This window comes from Octopus sinensis, linkage group LG14, assembly GCF_006345805.1.
Source record: "Octopus sinensis linkage group LG14, ASM634580v1, whole genome shotgun sequence".
Taxonomy (NCBI): domain Eukaryota; kingdom Metazoa; phylum Mollusca; class Cephalopoda; order Octopoda; family Octopodidae; genus Octopus; species Octopus sinensis.
In genome coordinates, this window is record NC_043010.1 from 33,769,734 (window position 1) to 33,791,164 (window position 21,431).

The window sequence follows — 21,431 nt, forward strand, 5'->3', positions numbered from 1 at the left end:
TTTTTCCTCATAATTTTTAGGAAAATGGGTATCTTTCAATGAAATTTTATGTAAATACCTTCCAAAAAGGCCTAGATTACGATTATAAAGAAATTTGTGGGGGAAATATTTTTCTGAGGGAGTGGGGAGAAGACTTTCGAAGAGAAAGAAATTCATTTTTTTTTTTTTTGGCTTGAGTGTAATGGAAGTAAGTTTGAAAAAAAATTTTTAATTCATTTATTTTTCGCTTGAGTAATAGAAAAAGATTTTTTAAAAAGATCTCATGTATCATGTTGAGAGAAACAAATTCATAAATACGGTGTCGAATATGGTTTCACTATGGAAAAAACTTAAGGGCGATTTAGCTGTTGTTTTTAGCACATCTCCACCGCTGGAATCTTTTTTAAAATCCTTTTGCTATTACTCAAACAAAAAGTAAATGAATCTAAAAATTTTTTTTTCAAACTTACTTCCATTACACTCAAAAAAAAAAAATTTATGAATTTCTTTCATCGAAAATCCTCTCCCTACACCCTCAGAAAAATTTCCATATAAATTTCTTTATAACCGTAATCTAAGCCGTTTGAAAGGTATTTATATAAAATTCCATCCATAAAGATATCCATTTTCCTAAAAATTATGAGGGAAAAAATCGGATCTTGTGAAATTTTCAAAAGTTATCTCCTCACCCTACCCCCGGTTCGTTGGCGCAAATTTTTGTTTTCATATTCGCTTAATACATATTTTTTACACCTATTACGCTCTTTTTTGGTTTGTTTTGGTGGTCGGTTGTTAAAGTAAACATTAACCACTTAGACTAATGATTTTATTCGGCTACCAGGTTTTAGCAAGACTCCCCACTGTGTTAACAATGTGACATACCTACAAAAGTGTGACCACCACCCATGATTTTGTTAATCTTTTATCGTTTACCCTTTACTTGTTTCAGTCATTAGACTGCAGCCATGCTAGCGCATAGCCTTGAAGAGTTTTTAGTCGAATGAATCCACCCGACTCAAGTACATTTTTTTAAAGACTGGTACTTATTCTATCGGTCACTATTGCCGGACCTCTAAGTTATGCGGACATAAACACACCAACACGTGTTGTGAAGTGGTGGGAGGGTGGAAAAACAGAAGTACAGACACACACGTGGGTGTGTGGGTGTGAAATTGCAAGGAGCATTTGAACGATAACTGACGGAGAATGAGCAACGTCTTGTGTGTAAATCTTCCATTTGTTCGTTTGTTGTGTTTCTGTTTAAATTTTGGAACTTATGCCAAATCTACTCGCAAAGGTTTGGTTGGATTAAGGCTATAGTAGAAGACACTTGCTCGAAAAACCACACAGTGGGACTGAACCTGGAAGCATGTGGTTGGGAAGCAAACTTCTTACCACACAGCTACGCCTGCGCCTCATGATTGTCAGAAAAAGATATTTTTTAGTGAAATTTTCTACAAATACGTTTCAGAACGTGTTGTTGCCGTTTATATCAGAATTTTTCGTGGAAAATTCTCGAAGGAACGTGGGGAGAGATTCGATGAGTTTCGGATAATTCACACGAGTTGATTTTGTTTCCTCATAACTTTCAAAAAATGGGTATATTTTCATGAAATTGTCATCAAATATCTTTCAGATGGTGTAGATTTCGATTATATTGGAATTTAATGAAAGGGTGGAGCGGTGAAGGACTCGCACACATGCATACTGACACACAACATAACTTTTATATTCTAAGTTCCATTCTGTAGATGTTATGCGATGCATGTCAGAATGTATGTGCGCGCATCCATCTTTTTTTTTTTTTTCACATTAAATTCTGACAATAATCGTAATCTACCCCATCAGGAAGGCATTTGTGGAAATTTTCATTAAAAATTACGACTTTTGTAGGTATGTCACAATGCATATTGTTCCTAACATCAAACGAAGCAGGCAAGCTCAGCGCAACTTCGCAGCTAAAAGCAGATGTCTGCAGAGAAAAATAAATAAATAAATATGCGGTTCTAATGGCTGTGGTTAAGTATTTTTCAATGAAATAAATTAGTAGAAATATAAATAAAGCATCCTACTTCACCACAGAAAGTAGCTATTCCATTTATCGAATTTGTAATGCCTGTTGTTTGTGTATACGTTAATCACTTCATACGACGTTGACACATAAATTAAAGCTTCTGACTTGTGTAAATAGCTATTTTGTAAATCAGTGTTGTTATTAATTTGGTGGTTGTGGCGAAAGAGGTTGTGTGGTAGACTGAAGTGAAAACTTTGTAGATAGCCATTTGCCTATCGGGCCAAGCTCTCATCTACGTTTCCATGTACAATTTGAAGAAGATACGGATAGAGAAGGAGAAACGGATGCTGTCGGGTCTTGTTAAATTTCTTCCAACCTCTTGAAGTATTTCAAATGGAAGATATTTAACAAGACCCATACAACCTTTAAATAAATATGCTCATCGAAAGGTGGTTGACACTCGCAAGGCTGGTGAGTTTAAATGGGCCTGTTCTGAATATGGCTTTTTTAAGTAGAAGGAAAGGTGAGGACAATTTTTATGCCTTTGAAATAGCGGAGTAACTCGGACCTTTCCATGTGGGGCTGTGGAGTTTTCTACGAATTACTCAACGTGAACTGTCCTGCAACTTTTCTTGTAGAAATTTTTGTTCGCATTTTGTTTTAAATATTTTGTTACATTTTTGTTTTCATTTCTTTTTGATCGGAGCGTTGTATTTCGTTCTTTTACATTGTCTTCGATGTCTTGCGCTCTAGTGGCCAATAAAAGAAATCATCATCATCATCATCATCATTGAATGATGCAAACGAAGACATGCCAGACCGAAAAGAGGCGGGATATGCACAACTGGAATGCCTGTCATCATCATTTTGCTCGATAAGGGTTGTACAGAGATAAGTGAGGAAGGATTGTTGTCAGGGTGTAAGCTGTAACAATTAAGTAAGTACTCAATAGAATAGTTTCTTGAGCTTAAGAAATTACTCTATTAAGTATTTGAAAGGACAGGTAACGAATGAATGACCCCTTTAACACACCACACGGTCGCTTACAATAAAAGCAAAAATGGGATAAATGAATGAGGGCCAGAAAGGAAAAGGAAGACGACACAACCGTAGAATGTTAGGCATGCCGAGGATTTTGATGCGCAGACACGCGCTCAGGTTGTGCCACCTGCAATGATGATTTCTAGGTGAACGTGTGTGGGCTCCGTTTGTGAGGCACGTCTTTCCGCAACTCGTCTCTTTGAAAGACCTGCAGTCCTGGGTGAAGAATAGGACAAGGACTGGGCGCCTGGCACTTAGGATGTCGTCAGGTGCTCACCGTCCTCTACCAGTCGGGCAATAGGATCAGTGGATGTTCCACTTTTGCTAGATTTAGAGGATTAGTGGCGGGGGAGTGCGACAACGTCCTAGGGGAGACTCTGGGCATCGACGAATACGAACTGGCTAGTCTGTTCCGGAGGACTTTTCGGTCGGGGACTATTATGGATAATTTCCAGGTGTCATTGGCTTTTCATTGCTACTGGTTCAAGATATATTTCTTTACAACCCACAAGGGGCTAAACACAGAGAGGACATACAAACGGGTTAAGCCGATTACATCGACCCCAGTGCGTAACTGGTACTTAATTTACCGACCCCGAAAGGATGAAAGGCAAAGTGGACCTCGGCGGAATTTGAACCCAGAACGTAACGGCAGACGAAATACAGCTACTCATTTCGCCTGGCGTGCTAACATTTCTGCCAGCTCTCAAGATAGACATTACAGATACGGATGTACTGTCAGACAGGCTTATCCGAGGTGCGCACAGAATGACAAAACCGTTTTGCCTGCACTCGTTCGATGTCCGGACATTGCTGACTTGTAGAGTTATGTCGAATAGCTGCTGCCGCGTGTGGGACGGATCCGCCTGCCATCCGAGTCCAAAGTGAGGATTGCCCCGCTGCACTCCTTTAATCGAGCAGGCAAGCAGTTTTCCTTTGCCTGATGGCTTTGGCGAAAGAGGTTGTCTGGTGGACAAGGCTGAAAGAGATGAAGACATAGACATTCCTTTTTGGTAACTCCCCACTCGACTTTTTCAAGTTTCATTTGTAAAGGACAGTGAAGGTGGAGAGGGTGGTGCTGTCCTCGGGTGAATTTATCAAAAGGTGGGTGAAAGTTGCGAAAATGGCAAGAGTGGATGATAGCATTCTAAGTGTAGACCTGTGAGTCGGAGGAAAGAAGTCGGGAAGGGCACTTCTCCTTGGTATTCAGGTTGATCTTGTATGGTGGGATTCTTCGATTATTCCTAGAAGTCCTCCTATATCAGGAGGACCCCATCACTAATACCTTTTTTTCCATTCTTCTTCTTCTTAGTGCTATATACTATGTATACTTCCCATTTTTTAAATGTATACCGTGTGTACTTACATTTTTAGTTTCTTTTTTTCTATCATTCCATTATGTGTAAACCCCAACACTTTATATGTTTCTCTTTGTATTGTCCCCTCATCCTTCGCCCTGATAGCAAATAAAAGAAAGCCTTATTGTGGTTGTTGCTGTTGTTGTTATATACTCTATTAATTCTAAACAATTTGCTGAATAAAATTCCAGTTACCTCAACGGTGTGAAAACATGCTTCTGACAACATTTATATTCAACAACAGTTTTCTTGCCAACAATGGAACAATAGCTATGTAAATGTTAGCAAAAGGAATGCATTTGTTGATGTGTGTACGTGCGTGTGTGTGTTTGTGTGTGGTGTGTGTGTGTGTGTGTGTGTGTGTGTGTGTGTGTGTGTGTATACGAGCGCGTATGTCTGCCAATGTATATGTAATAGTTTGCATGCAAGGTCACAAGACAGTGTAAATATATTTGTATGTCTTGTCTCTTGATGCCTGTGCACAATGAATGATGCATATATGTGTGTTAACCTCTTTGTTACATGTACTTGTTTAATGGTGTGTGTGTGTGTGTCTTGTGAATACAATGAATGTACGTTGTGATGTGCCTAATGTATTTAATATGTAATGCATTGTTGTTGCCATAGTGTTCATCTCCGTTGATGATGTTGATCTCCAGCTCAGCCCTTATTTGAACGAAAAGCTATGACACCTATCTTGTTGGGAGAAAGACTGGGAGCGATTCACAGATCGACTGTTTCAAACGTATCTTTCCAAACTCCACATCCACCCATCTAGAGATACAAGTGGATGAATACGGAAAGGCTTCCAACATTGCAATGGATTTAGAAAGGCTTGCAAAACTTCTGAATAACTCCGGCAGTTTCTGCATGGAGCTAAGCCCCTCTGATGTTCTTTCTTTATCGTAATAAGCTTATAGAGAACAACCTGCTCTCTATAACACGCGCAGCTTCATCGTATCCGAATGCAGTGCGGAAGATCGAGTATATGACGTCTTTTCCGACAGCCCGGTTGTTTTTTTTTTACTTTTTCTGTGTGTGTGTGTGTGTGTGTGTGTGAGAGAGAGAGAGAGAGAGAGTACTAGAACTCGCTATAACAACCACAACTCCTCCTTCAACATCCCGGAGAGACGTAACGCCACAATCCTGGCCAAGCACTTTTGGTCTTTGAAAGAAAGCGCCACCGAGTACAACATAAAGTGGAAGATCCTAGAGTAGTGTAAACCGTACTTCAATAGTAGCTGGAAGTGCAGGTTATGCCTGGCTGAGAAAAGAGCGATTTTAAAGAGCACCCAGCGCCCAGGCATTTACCTAAATAGTAGAAGTGAAATTTTTAATCCTTGCCCACACGAAAGGAAGTATCCTATCATACCTTTGTACCCTATCATGACTATGATTACGAGTCCCCCAACTTCGGCCCTCTACCAATACCTTGGAGCGACCAATTTCACTGGAGATGGCACGTTGAGAAAGATCTTGATCTGGAGTTCTACAATTATACCACGTCAACATTTTAGCTTTACCCATTATTGTTGTGAAATAAACAGGAAGTAACTGGCAATTGTTGATACAGAGAAAGCTTGAACATAAACGCCTGAATTTTTATAGCTTATATTATTTTAGCAAGTTTAAAGGGATTTCTTTTGTGTTATAAACCATTTACCATTTTTGTGGTGCCTCCCTTTCCCTTGAAGAACGTGCTTATTTTGCTAAACGGTTAACCCAGCGCTGGGCAGGATGTATGATCCAGGGCATACATCCTTAATATTACAGCGGAGGTAGTGATTGTCCCCGAAAGGATGAAAGGCAAAATCGACCTCGGGGGAATTTGAACTCAGAACGTAAAGACGGACGAAATGACGCTCAGCATTTTGCCTGGCGTCTTAACGATTCTGCTAGTTCGCCACCTTACACCTATCGAAATATTACCTTCACTTTTTTAGTAGTGCCTTAGGGTGAACTATATCTCATGCATCTAGCTTCTCGAAAAAGGTTGCTCAATTTGTGTACGATAATGCTTATGAGGATGCCGAGCTCTTCAAGCGCCTCAGCCTCTCGATCATCTGCATTAATGAGTGTTTTAGGTTGCCTCGAAAATGTTTTAGAAGGAACCCCGTTGTCTCCTTGTACGAAGCGTAATTCAGGGTTGTGTCTGCTATTATTTTGTTTATTGATTTCTTATTCATATTTTTACCTTCATTTTTTTTTTTTACTATTTTCAGTTTACTTTTTGTAAATTGTGCTTTTTTATTCATTAAATTATGTCAATTCATATATTAAATCGGAAAACAATACCAAAAATATAAACACACAGACACACGTAGAAAATAAATATATAAATATACAGACAACACACACACGGGTTCCTTGAAACGGACTCGAATATAAGCATGATGCAAATATTAAATATAATATGGCACATAATGACCTGGACACACAGACCTCGCCTCCCTTCTTCACATGTACACATACATACATATACACACCAACACTCGTATGCACACTGACCAAGGATATACACCAAAATAAATCGTCTACGCGGCATTACAATTATCTCCCCTTACTACACTCTCTTCTCTCCATAACCACACACATATACAATTATAGGTACATACACTCACTCACACACACACACACACTCACGCACATGCACATATATATATATACATATAGACAAACCAGATTAGCCAATATTTTTATTAGAAAATCTCTGCCTTGTCAATTAAGTTTAAATGTGACAACAATATCTTGACCTTTACCGTCTCCCTGGCAAACATTTTATTTACAATTTAAATTACTATCTATATTATATTTTCAAATTTACTTCCGTCCTATTAAGCAATCGAACGTGTGCATTCAGGAAGACGAAGGAGTATACACAAGACAGACATTTACATATATGTAAATTTCGCTGAACGCAAACTCACACATGTAAATATAAAAAGCTAGCTATATAACTATACAAGGCTTCTCACACGTATAGAAGGAAAGAAAGGGATATGTGTACATAAGGGCAGAACTTGACTAGTTATGTTAAACTCTGCATCTTTTCCACAAGTGTCCCCTCACTTGTGCCAAGTGTTTATACTGTTGCTGTGGTCCCTGATCTACCAGGTTAGTAAATGAAAAAAAAAAATCACCTTGTCTGGTTCACTTTTCGTTTATCATTGTCTTACGAACCCGTACACACCACATACTATATATTCATTTACTCACACATACATATTATTTTGGTCGGGTCAGTCTCTTGTTGCTATGGGTTTCGTTTGTAGGAGGGTGCACAGGAGCCTTCGGACAAGTTGTGACTTGCCTCTAGACCCTGTGCACCCACTGGCAAACCTTAGAATAATAAGAGACTAACTCGATCAAAATAATATTTATCTCTACTATGGTATTAATACATTTTTTCCGACAGTCAACACTAAACGATATATTGCTATATAATATAGCAATATAAGTCTCTTGACACTCTTAGTTCCTGTTCAGTGATGATTGTATTTTTCCTTTATGGTATCACATTGCGCCTACACATACCTACATACAGGGTCGTTATGAAATCTGTGCAGTTTTATTCCTTTTGATTTTATATAAAGTGGGATTATTGTGTAAAATTCAATACTGGAAAAAAGATAGTATTTACAAAATTTCCAGCATGTCCGTCGTCTTTATGTATATTAGTTATCCTAGCCTACAAGTCTGGCCAAGTGAGCTGTTGTCTTTACGTGTCCCCCAGAAAGTAATGTTTTTACAATTAATTATTTTTTTTTAATAAGTGTTCGTTGCCGATTCGGTATTATTTGATCCTTTCAACCGCGCGATTTTCACTAAGAAAAAAAACCCCGGATTTTTTGCGTGGAATCCAGTACCCTGACCTAATATGCTGCAAACCCCTTATTTTTGTTAAGAAAAAAGTGGGGTGGGAAACCAGACCCCCACCCTATAATTTACCAAAGATTCTATCACATATAGAACTAAATCTATATAAATTTAGAATTACTCTATGATCCTGTATTATGACTGTGTGTGTGCGCACACTCATTTTCCTTTTGTCAGCTCGAAGGGTCATAGGATGGAGTGAATCATAAGCTTCGAATAGAAAAAAAAAACGGTAAAACTACATCTATCAAGTAATAGTTTCTATATTCACACATATATAGTATGTGTGTGTATTTATTAATGTTCAGTTATATAAACAATTTTACATTAATCTGTTTTAGAGAATACAAATCTATTCTTATACAAGAATGTTGTTGACAGTGGCTTCGAAGTTCCGGCCAGCTAAGCCATCGTCAGACTATTTCATATATATATATATATATATGTTTGTATGAGTATACTATTTCATTGTACGTAGGCTGTTCATGTGTGTGTGTGTATATATATATATATTAGCTAGATAGAGTGGGTGCCGTCCCCGGACTCCACAAAAACACATATTGCCTACAGGCACACACTCTAGCTAGCTAGCTAATATATATATATATATATATATATATATATATATATATACATACACACACATAGGTGAACAGCCTACGTACAATGAAATAGTATACTCATACAAACATATCTGACCTAATAGTAAACATACTATAGACAAAAAAAAAAAAAATGCACACATACAGGTTTAGTATAACAACTTGATTACATTGTTACCACGTATGTATGTATGTGTGTATGTATACATTCACACAGATCTGATTTAGTTTGACGAATGAATGTATAAAGTAGATACGAAGAAATTTGATTCTTTTCTATAGTATAAATTACCCACTTATATCTAAACTTTACAACTCCCAAGTATTGTGACAGTTCAGTTTCAGTTTTTCTTGTTATTTTGCAATTTTATTTTATTATATCTTTTTTTAATTTAAAATTTTTTTTCTGACCAACAGATCTGTAAAAGAAGGGTGTGGAATTGTGTGAGTTGAGTGGTATGTGATCAGAGAGATTGTGTGGTGGTGACGTTCATGCCTTTCTCAAGGACAACAAACTACGTCGCATAAAATGACTTTGGGGTTCATTGTTTGTTTGTTTAGATTTCGTTAGAGAGAGAGAGAGAGACTCGGAAATGTGCTTCTTTTTTGTTGTGGTTGTCCAGATCAACCTTGATCAGTAGAAAAAAAAAACTATGATCAAAAGTATTCCAGTCACAATCGTCTCGTCTTTTTCTAGGAATATGTAGGACGTATATTGTCTAATGGGCATAATTACTTAAGTGTGCCACTTCCTCACCGACTTTGTTTCCTCATAACTTTAATATAAATGTATATCTTTTAATGAATTTTTCTTCAAATACCTTTCAGATAGTATAGATTACGATTATCTTGAGATTTATTGTGTGGTGGGAGAATTGGTGGCCGTGCACATATACTGATACATATGTATATAGCTGCGAAATGAAACTCGAAAGTTTGAACAAAATTATGCGCGCCCTTCAATTATTCGATTTTATTTTACATTAAATTCTGGATATAATTGTAATCTACACCACCTGAAAGGTATTTGTAGAAAATTTCATTAAAAAAATATCCATTTTCTGGAAGGTGTGAAGAAACCAAGTCCGTGAGGGCACGTATGCGTAGGTATGTCATCTAATATTGTTTGTATTTTAAGGGGTTCTCAACCATTTTTTTTTTTTTACCCATATACCCCATTGATTCCTATTTTATTAGGATAAACCCTCATAGCCATCGATGTTTAAAAATCCTATTTTTGTTTTGTTATGAAATATTATTAGGAATTGTATCTTAAAAATTGGTAAAATATTTTTTGTATTGTAGAAGTATAACTAATTTATCGCTCGTAATTTTTAACAACAAAATCTTATATGGATCCCGAAAGGTCATGTGGACCCCGGTTGAGAACCAGTGTTTTAGATAGTATGTTTGTGGTTTGGGTTAGAGATTTTCTAGCTAGCTTTTCAACCACTTAATTACTTCCTGGACTCTTTTTGCGGCCACAGAAATAAACAAGATGGACAGTCTCAAGTGTAACAGATACTGTTTCTCTGCATTCAGTTAGTATTTGCTTTGAGAGGAATAATTATAATTCATGATGACTAGAATTCAGATTTGACTTTAAAAAAGTTTGTTCAGTAACAAAAGAAATAACGATTTATTGGTTTTATGCCAGTTTCGGGGTTTGGGTTTGTTTGCATAGAAAATACCAAAAAAATGCTATAAAGAGAAATTGAAACTGAACAATTAGTTAGAAATTCTGTGCGTTTTCACATACGTGGTATGTTGTTAATTGTCAAGCTAAACTAAATTAGGATCTTTTCCTTTTGAACGGCAGTTTTCAACACAATTTCTAGTTAACTAAACACTTTTAAACTTCGTATACTGGTAGAATGTGTTTATAAAACAATTTTTTCTTGGCTTTATTGAGAAAATTCTATATGTTGTAACATATTTCGACTTTAATTTCGAGCATTTCGGCAATTTTAACCAATCGCTGACCTCCATTGGCGTAAACAACATTCCGTGCTGTATGAATATGTCCCTCGTTTAAGAAACAGATTGGGTTTATTTACATTTGCGAAGAAAAAAAAGATACCCTTCCCCCACCCTAACACTAACCATAACTCTAACCCTAACCCTAAAATAGATTGAAATACAATAGATCGATACTAGGGTTATAATTATGGGTAACAATTTCATTTGACACCGCTAGAAAAAAATCCCATTTCCGTAGCGGTGTCGTATGAAATTGTCACCCATAATTATAACCCTAGTATCGATCTATTACATTTCAATCTATTTTAGGGTTAGGGTATCTTTTTTTCTTCGCAAATGTAAATAAACCCAATCTGTTTCTTAAACGAGGGACATATTCATACAGCACGGAATGTTGTTTACATCAATGGAGGTCAGCATTTGGTTAAAATTGCCGAAATGCTCGAAATTAAAGTCAAAATATGTTACAACATATAGAATTTTCTCAATAAAACCAAGAAAAAATGATGTTTTATAAACACATTCTACCAGTATACGAAGTCTAAAAGTGTTTAGTTAACTAGAAATTGTGTTGAAAACTGCCATTCAAAAGGAAAAGATCCCTAACTTAGTATGTAAGTATATGTGTATGTTCGTGTATGTATATACATAATACAATGCATTCAGTTGTCATGCTAACCTAGATGTGTACAGATATGCGTTTTTCTGTGGTTTAGTATATTTACTATTTTGTGAGATACGTTTGTAGGAAACGGCTATGTACAGACTGACCGGTCATAAAACGTGTGCATGTATTGCTTACTGTCGAAGGAATGAAGATAGAGTGCTTGTAAACATGTAGAGGATATGGAATCTTACTATAATTGGCCTTATGTCCGTTTGTTCGTGACCTTTTCACGGCCAAACGACTGGTCACACTTGCACGAAACTTGTCAGTCTTAGTAAGAACGTCTCGAGAATGGTTTATATCATATTTTAAAAATTTTATTGGAAAGACTTGTTACACTGCTTCGATTCGTACGAAACCAAGGAAGCCATTTCCGTAAAAGATTTTTTATTTCTTTCCTTTCTCTGTGTGTGGCAGGAAAGGGACATCGTTCGACAGGAAGTGTGTTGATAGGTGTGCGACAGAAAGTGACACAGAGAGAGACAGACAGACAGAAAGAGTAAAAGACTGTGTGTGCGTTTCTTTTAACCCCATCAACACACTTCCTCTACAACGATGTCGATTTGGTACAGTACTCAGGAGAAAAAAAAAATAAATAGTGACAGACACAGAATGAAAGACAAACACAGACATACACAAAGAGAAACAGAGAGAAAGACAGTGTCTGTGTCCGGTTATTTTAACCCCATCAACACACTTCCTGTACAACAATGTCAAATTGCAATGCAATTGAAGCCATCTCTCAATATGAGAGTACAGAATTCTCCTGATGCAACTTTCATGACCTGTCTGAGCAACATCGGATCTGGAAACTGTTCGTATATTGAACCACTGAGAAACACAATTCAAATTTGGCAGGAATTGATACTGGAAACTTCATTCCAGAATATGCACATTCGTTTTTGAGGCTTTAACTGAACAGTACAAAGACGCATCATGATTCATGAGCTGTTATAGCTTCTACCAATGAAGTGGTCAATAATGTTAATGGCCACATGATTAACAACTTCCCAGGAGAAAGTCAACAATCTAAGTTCAGACACTATAGTCGATGGAAATTGTCACCAGTACCCACAGGATTTCCGTAACAACTTGAATCCATCGGGACTACCTATGCATAGGATCTCACTGAAAAAGTACTGTCCTATAATGCTTCTACCAAATTTTGACCCTGCCAATGGACATTGTAACAGAACAAGATACACCGTCATGCAACTCAATTCTCACGTCATCGAGGCAGTAATAGCAATTGGCTCTCACAGTGGTAAGCGCCTGTTCATACCTCAGATACCACCGGTACCCTCCGACAACCAGTTTCCCTTCCAATTATGACACAGGCTAGTTTCCCATCAAACTAGCCTTCTCATTCACATCTAACAAGTTTCAGGGCCAGAATTTAGATCGTGTTGGTGTGTTTCTGCCCACTCCGATGTTTACACACAGCCAGTTTCATGTCGCTATGAGCAGAGCAACAGACTCAGCTAATTTGAAAATTAGTGTTGATCAAACACAAAATATCGTTTACAAAGAAGTTTTGTAAACATAATAATATCATGAATATGTACTATATAAAGCCGTACATAAGTATAATCAAAACCAACCGTTATTTATATTTTGTTACATTTCTCATGTCATCTTTCAGTATAAATACATTCATACTTCAAGTTGTTATTTTCCACCATCCTTTCATTTCCCATCGTAGATGGGTAGGATTGCTACTGAAATTGAAATTGAGTGACTTTGTGTGTTTGAGTTTTAGGTATATGTGTGTATGCGAAAGAAATCATCCACTTCCTTCGTCACCCCTTTTAGAAGTAATATGGAATTGCAATGTAAAAACCAAAACGATATCATTTGATGACATCCTTTCTCTTTGATTTCATTGTCCAGATAATGTCAGTATGTCATGCCTATTCTTTCTTTCCCTTCGCCCTCATCTCTTCACTGACCAGTGGTGGCTCATAGATAAAATTAGTGGAGGTGCTGCTTCAGAAAATTTTCAGCCGTTGTTTTAATATTGTGTAAAAGGAAACAAAGAGATAGAATATTTATGCATTTGATCAGTTTGAATTTTAGCCACTGCTGGGTACTGTGTTTAATTTGCTCACTGAACACTGCCACAAATTCCCCCTTGTTTTTCAAAAATTCCCCCATAATCACAAAATAGGTGGGATGGGGTACTGTCCTATTTTTCAAATCCTGGCAGTAACACTGAAACTGGAAGCTGGATAATAATCTAATTATATACTTTTTTTTTTAAGCACAATTCATGGGGAGTCAAAAAGAAACACTACCTTTCATTGCATGAACCACAGTGCTCTCTCTCCCTAGTGTGCAGCTTCCTATCTCAAACATGTGAGCATGCACACAACAGCCAAACACCGCATCGCTGGAACTGTGAAGTGCACAGTTCGGTAGAAGGAATTTTGTATTTTTTTCGTAAACTAGGGGATGGCTACTGACATTAAGCTTAAGGATTATATAATGTACAAGTATAAAGAAAGAATTAAAGAAAAAAGGACTCATTATATTGAATGTTATTGATAATAGCAAGTGGAAATGGAGTGTGCTGCAGTTCTGCCACTGTCACTGACTGTTTCATTTATCTGTTCACATATGTGTTTGCAGGAGTGGCTCTATGGTAAGTAGCTTGCTTACCAACCACATGGTATGGGTCGTACAAATCGTTACTGCTCTCTGAGATCATATGGGAGGGCCACATCTTGTTTGCGAGTTTCATTTTCAGCTTGGTTTCTACAGCTGGATATCCACCAACCACTTCATAGGCTGTATTAAGTGCATTCTTCTTTGGCACTAGCTTTAGAGAGGGTCACATTTTCCACAAGGCAGTTAAGTATGGGGATCTTCTCAATCTACACTTGGCAGTGTATTGGGTGCATTTTATCATGGTACCATCATTAGGAAGGATAGTGATGAAAGAGTGGTGGATAAATAGTGAGAGGAAGTGATGGACTTTGATAGTAAATGATCAAGGAACAGTACAGATAGTGTATAGGGTACATACAAGTTTGATGAGGTCCATTATGCATATAATTTGAGGTGGGTGAGAGAGCTAGAGTGATAAGAAAAAATGGAGAAGCGAATTGTCAGATAAAGGGTCAGTACTTGTACCAGTGCTGCATAAAAATATCTGGTTCACTCTGTAAAGCGGTTAGCATTAGGAAGGGCATCTAGCCATAGAAACCATACCAAAACAGACATAATGCCTGGCCAGCTCCTGTCAAACTGTCTGACCCCACAGACATGGAAAATAGACATTAAATGATGGTTGTGTGTGTTTTATTCAAAACATGTGCATTATATAGAAAACAATGAGTCCAGCAAAGCATTGTTTCTCTTTAGGACATGTGTACACACACACATTTGCTTGTCTTTTGACATCATTTTCCATTGATTTATTTTGCTGCTGCTTATTGTATACATTCGTTGTACCCATTTAAACCCTTTTTCTTTCTCCAAGGATAATTTTTTTGCCATCATTCTTCTTTCCTGACTAATTATTTTACCAACTCTACCTCCACACCCTCACAGAAATTTCCCCTCTCAGAAACGTTAGCACGCCGGTCGAAATGCTTAGCAGTATTTCGTCTGCTGCTATGTTCTGAGTTCAAATTCCACCGAGGTCAACTTTGCCTTTCATCCTTTCGGGGTCAATTAAATAAGTACCAGTTATGCACTGGGGTCAGTATAATCGATTCAATCTGTTTATCAGTCCCTGTTTGTCCCCTCTGTGTGTAGCCCCTTGTGGGCAGTAAAGAAATAGGTATTTCGTCTGCCTTTACGTTCTGAGTTCAAATTCCGCCGAGGTTGACTTTGCTTTTCATGTTTTCAGGGTTGATAAATTAAGTACCAGTTACGCACTGGGGTCAATCTAATCGACTTAATCCATTTGTCTGTCCTTGTTTGTCCATTCTATGTTTAGCCCCTGTGGGTAGTAAAGAAATAAAAAATTTCCCCTCTCCTGATTCATTTTCTTCTCCTTATTCTTCCTTTCTCTCTGTTTTCTTTTCTTCTACTTCCCTTCTTATTCTCCTTTTCTCTTACTTTCATGCTGCCATGTTGCACTCTACAACTAACATCCCTTCCTACTTTATGCTTTACTCTTCTTCCCTCCTCCTTGCTTCATAATTCCGTCTTTACTCTTCTTTGGCTTCCCATCTCACACCTCCACCTAATGATCCTGCCCCTTTTATTACAATTGTTGAGTGGTTCTACAGAAGACACTCTGGCCAGGGCATATGCAGTTATTGGACTCTATGCTGAAGCATTACCTTGAAGATAGTCAAGCAAATCAATCCCAGTATTTATTCTATGAGTCTCTGTTGCCACACTGCCTAGTTACAGAGACATAAACAACCCAACAGTGGTTGACAAGCAGTAGTAGGACACACACACACACACACGAGTGGCTTCCTCACAGTTCCTATCTACCAAATTTCACACACAAGGCATTGTTAGGCCCAGAGGTATAGTAGAAGATACTTGCCCGAGGTGCCACAGAGTGGGATTGAACCTGAAGAAAGCATGATTGCAAAAGCAAGCTTCTTAACTACTCGGCCATAAGTGCCCAAGATTGGAATCAGTTGCCCAAGATTGGAACTGAGAAACTCCAAGAATCAACTTGTGCAACCTCAGTGTTGAGCAAATGTTATTTCACTCTATTTAACAATATCAAGTACTTTTGTTTTCTTCCTCTCATTTCTTTTCAATTCACACTAGTCATGTTACTATCTAGTCTTACTAAATGGCAAATCAGCCTCACTTCATTAGTATTACTATCATGGTAAAGTGTACTCGTTACACTCGGTAAATTAATCAGCAAACTAGCAGATGCAACATAAGGTTGATAGGGCCTTATGGTTTTATCAAGGACATGACAATCTCTCAACTGCCTGGTGTTGTTTGTGGAGATTACCTCTTTTTTTTCATTGATGGTATCTGAATGCATGTGAATATATTCTACACTAACTGGTGCAGTCACCAATATCTGAGACACATTATTTTACTATGTTCTTATGTGTATGTGACTAACCCATGCTAGCATGGAAAAACGGACGTTAAACGATGATGATGATGATATATATATTGGGTCATCCCATAAATAATGCAGTTGTTTTCAATTGCATCAACTTGCTTTAAAAGCGTGTTGTAATTTTACCATGTCCTTATTCTTAGTGCAAGTTTTGAAGAGTGCAGTTCAATTTTGAGTTATTTTTTCAAAGCTATAATGGGAGTGACAATGCATATTCAGCATCTTTTGTTTTATGAGTTCAAGGCAACAATGCAACAGAAAGTGTGAGGAATATTAATGCAGTATATGGAGATCGGAGAATAAGCATAAGCCAGTGTCAATGGTGGTTCCAGAAATTAAAAGCCGGAGACTACAGCCTAGAAGACCTGTCAAGCTCAATGAGGACATAGTGCAAACCCTGGTGGAACAAAATCTCTTCGTAACTGTTGAGGAACTAGCAGAGAAGCTTGGATTTGGTCATTCAACTAGTTGTTCAAGTCAGCACTAGAAAAAATACAACTATCTTTGGTTTCAAGATGAAAGGTATTCTTCCTTCAGGATAATGCTCAGCCACATACAGTGAGGATGACATTCCAAAGGCTGGAGCAGTTTGAATGGGAAACGATGCCCCACACACTATATTCACTGGAAATTGCCCCCAACTGATTATCAATTATTCTGCAGTCTTCAAAATCATTTGAACAGAAAAAATATGAATTCTGTAGACGAGGTCAAAACAGTACTAGAGGAGTATTTTTTTTTTGTCGAATTTTGTTTATCTTAATTTCGATAAATAAAAGAAGTATAAAAAACTACATTATTTATGGGATAACCCAATATTTCACATGATTAACTCCCATAACCATTAATATCTGAAATCTATTATGTTGTCATAGGTATTTTTATTGAAATCTTTCTTTCCATGTAGCTTGCTTCTTTTATTCAATTTTCTAGGTCACATTGTATAGGCTATGTTGAATAGAGTGGAATTGTAAATTTAATGTTGCCGTCCTTGCTAGTAGGGTGCAAAGAGCACCATACGAGCATGATCATTGATAGAGCGGCTAACCGGCTTCCGTGCCAGTGTCACTTAAAGGGCACCATTCGAGCGTGATCGTTACCAGTGTTGCCTTACTGGCACCTGTGCTGGTGGCACGTAAAAAGCACCCACTACACTCTCGGAGTGGTTGGCATTAGGAAGGGCATCCAGCTGTAGAAACTCTGCCAAATCAAGATTGGAGCCTGGTGCAGCCATCTGGTTCGCCAGCCCTCAGTCAAAATCGTCCAACCCATGCTAGCATGGAAAGCGGACGTTAAACGATGATGATGATGTTATATATACAGGAGTTGGACAAAATAATTGGAACACGTGTTAAATTCAATGAATATGTATTTAATATGGAGTTAGCCCTCCTTTAGCTTTCTGAACAGCTTCGATGCATCTAGGAATTGATTGATACAGCTTTCTGACTTCATTGAGATTCATTCTTTTGCAAAAGCTGCTGTTGCAGACAGTGGAGGGTAATGACCTCTAACTTATTGCTCCAAAATGCACCACATATGATCAATAATATTAAGATCTGGAGATTGACAGGTGTCACTCTATGTGTTGTAGCTCACTACTATGCTCTTCATACCAGTTCTTAACTACATGAGAGGTGTGTATTGGAGCATCATCATCTTGGAAACTGCACTTACCATTGAGGAATAATGTCTGGACGATGGGAAGGACTTGATTTCCAAAAATATTCAGTAATCATTGCTGTTGATCCTACTGTGCAGGGAAACGATTGGACCAAGAGAATTCCAAGAAATGGCTGCCCAAATCATCACAGCCCCTCCTCCATGCTTCACTGTAAGAAGAAAACAGTCAGGATTAAAAGCTTCCCAAGGCTGCCTGCATACATAAACTTCCCCTGCAGTGGGGAAAAGAGAACTAGACTCGTTTGAGAATATTACTTGCTTCCATTGGTCTGTTGACCAACTCTTGTGATTTCTATGCCAGTTCAGCCTTTTCTGAATGTTTTGATGAGAAAGCAGCGGTTTCCTGATGGCAGTTCTTCCGTGATATCTGGTTTTATTGAGCTCATGGCAAACATTTTTGGTCGAAACTGGACTAGTCAGATGTTGATTCAACTCTGCAGTCACTTTAGGGGCAGTTGTCCAGTGATTTTTTTTCATCACAATATGATTCAGTAAGCTTTGAAGTCCTGCCGGACTTACTCCTCCTGCTGGAAGATTTGCCCTGCTTCTCAAATTCACTCACAGTCTCGAAAAACCAAGGAGTTCGGTTGTTCTGTTGACAGAAGCTCCTGCCATTCGAGCTCCAACAATTTGCACTTTTTCAAATTCAGTGAGGTCACACATCTTAGCTTAATTTATACTACAATCTGAAAAAGAGATAGAAATGATCTTAAATTAGATAAATAAAACCATCTGCAAAAAAAAAAAAATGAAATTTGAATGGATATTCATAATATAACGGCTCATTGAAATATTGGAGTTAAATTTCTAATGTTCCAATTATTTACTCCAATCCCTGTATATCATCATTTAACATCCGTTGTCCATGCTGGCATGGATTGGCCGGTTTGACTGGGCTGGCATGCTAGAAGGCTGCACCAGACTCCAGTCTGATTTTGCTTGGTTTTCTATGGTTGGATGTCCTTCCTTACGCCAACCACTCCAAGAGTGTACAGTGATCCCTTGCTTATCGCGGTAGATTAGTTCCAAGACCGGTCACAATAACTGAATTTCCGCAAAATAGAGACACCATATTTACAGTATTTATTTAACGTGTATTTGGACTTTTAAAACCCTCCCTGTACTGTTAACATCCCACCCATTACAGTAGTTTATTAATAACAAGGACAACTGTTAAGCAATCACACTTTAGATTAAAAAAATAAAAGATTGTTACTGTTACACAGGCCAGATTACAAAATACAAAGCTGTGATTCGTCATCTCTCTCCATTGCACCAATCACAGCCTGTCTTAAGTTCAAATACCCCTGTATATGCTTTTTTGCTATTTTACGCTTGTTTTGTTGTTCCTAGACTAGGAGATAATATTTATTATTAATATTTTAATAGATTTAATGAAAAATTTTAGGCGTTCATATATATATATATATTTTAAAAATCTGCAAAGTCGTGAATCTGCGATAGTTGAACCGCAAAGCAGTGAGGGATCACTGTAATGGATACCTTAACATGCCACTGGCACTGATGCCAATTTCCATGGCACCGGTATCTGTCATGGCTGCGATGTTGCTCGGCTTGATAGGTCTTCTCAACCACAACATAATACCAAAGGTCTTGGTCATTGCCTTTGTGAGGCCCAATGCTTGAAAGGAACTCAGCCACTTTGCCTCCACGAGGCCCAACGCTCAAAAGGAACTCAGTCACTTTGCCTCCATGAGGCCCAACGCTCGAAAGGAACTCGGCCACTTTGCCTCCGTGAGGCCCAACGCTTGAAAGGAACTCGGCCACTTTGCCTCCGTGAGGCCCTACGCTCGAAAGGAACTCAGCCACTTTGCCTCCGTGAGGCCCAATGCTTGAAAGGAACTCAACCACTTTGCATCCATGAGGCCCAACGCTCGAAAGGAACTCGGCCACTTTGCCTCCGTGAGGCCCAACGCTCGAAAGGAACTTGGCCACTTTGCCTCCGTGAGACCCAACGCTCGAATGGAACTTGGCCACTTTGCCTCTGTGAGGCCCAACGCTCGAAAGGAACTCGGCCACTTTGCCTCCGTGAGGCCCAACACTTTAAAGGAACTCAGCCACTTTGCCTCCGTGAGGCCCAATGTTCGAAAGGAACTCGGCCACTTTGCCTCTGTGAGGCCCTATGCTCAAAAAGAACTTGGCCACTTTGCCTCTGTGAGGCCCAATACTTGAAAGACGTTCTTTACATGCCACCAGCATGGGTGCACTTGGCTTGACAGGTCCTCTCAAGCACAGCACATCGCCAAAGGTCTCTGTCACTAGTCATTGCCTCTGTGAGGCTCAAAGTTCAAAGATCATGCTTCACCACCTTGTTCCTTGTCTTCCTGGGTCTACCTCTACCACAGGTTCCCCCCACAATTAGATATTATCGCTTCTTTGCACTGCTGTCCTCCACCATACACATCACATTTCCACACCGGCACACTCATCTCTTTTGCACACCACATCTGATTCCTCTTATGCCTAACTTTTCTCTCTATGCTTACAATCTGTCAAACATGCACACTGACATTGCACATCCAGTGAAGCATACTGGCTTCATTTCTTTCTCGCCTACGCATATCCTTGGCTGTCACAGCCCATGTTTCACTGCCATACAGCATATCTTTTTGCACACAGGCATCAAACAATCAGCCTTTCATTCTGAGAGAGAGGTCCTTTGTTGCTAGCAGGGATAGGAGCTCTCTGAACTTGTATATATTTCTCATCATTATCGTTGTTTAATGTCTGCCTTCCATATATAAAAGGATTAGAAAACATTGAAAGTAATTTCCATAATAATAACAACGTCCACTTTTCTTCACTTGCATGGATTACACAGAATTCATTGAAGTAAATTTTCCACAACTGCATGCCTTTCCTGTCACCAACCCTCACCTGTTTCCAAGTAAAGCAATATTTCCCCATGTTTTCACAGAAAACAGGAAATAAATGACACTGCTTGTATGATAGTGAAACTCATTTATGTGCTGTCAAGGCAAAGAGTCACCAAGACACACACGATGGGCTTCTTTCATTTTCTGTCTACCACATCTGCTCACAAGGCTTTTGTTGGCTCGTCGCTATAGTAGGTGACACTTGTCCAAGGTGCTATGTTATGGGACTGAACCCAGAAGCATGTGGTTGGAAAGGAATCCTCTTAACAACACATCCATTG

General features: G+C 38.5%; 1 protein-coding gene and 1 long non-coding RNA gene across 7 annotated transcripts in view; one reads left to right on the forward strand and one right to left on the reverse strand.

Annotated features, from left to right (window-relative positions):
- LOC115218759 (signal peptide peptidase-like 2A) overlaps positions 1-21,431 on the forward strand; it is an 80,295-nt gene that overhangs the window by 1,302 nt on the left and 57,562 nt on the right. For 3 of the 6 annotated variants that reach the window (XM_029788677.2, XM_036508862.1, XM_036508861.1), the window contains exon 1: positions 7,002-7,506. In XM_029788677.2, coding sequence (XP_029644537.2) covers positions 7,423-7,506 — 84 coding nt within the window. In that variant the 5' untranslated portion in view covers positions 7,002-7,422. Of the gene's footprint in view, positions 1-2,882; positions 2,889-7,001; positions 7,507-21,431 lie in introns of those variants that run through there. The other 3 variants (XM_036508860.1, XM_036508863.1, XM_036508859.1) reach the window with 2 other exon arrangements.
- Positions 1,266-19,474, reverse strand: LOC118765944. The gene is made up of 3 exons (XR_005001852.1): positions 19,439-19,474; positions 8,323-8,329; positions 1,266-1,381 (listed from the first exon to the last, which is right to left on the reverse strand). It is a non-coding gene; the product is annotated as an uncharacterized LOC118765944 (long non-coding RNA).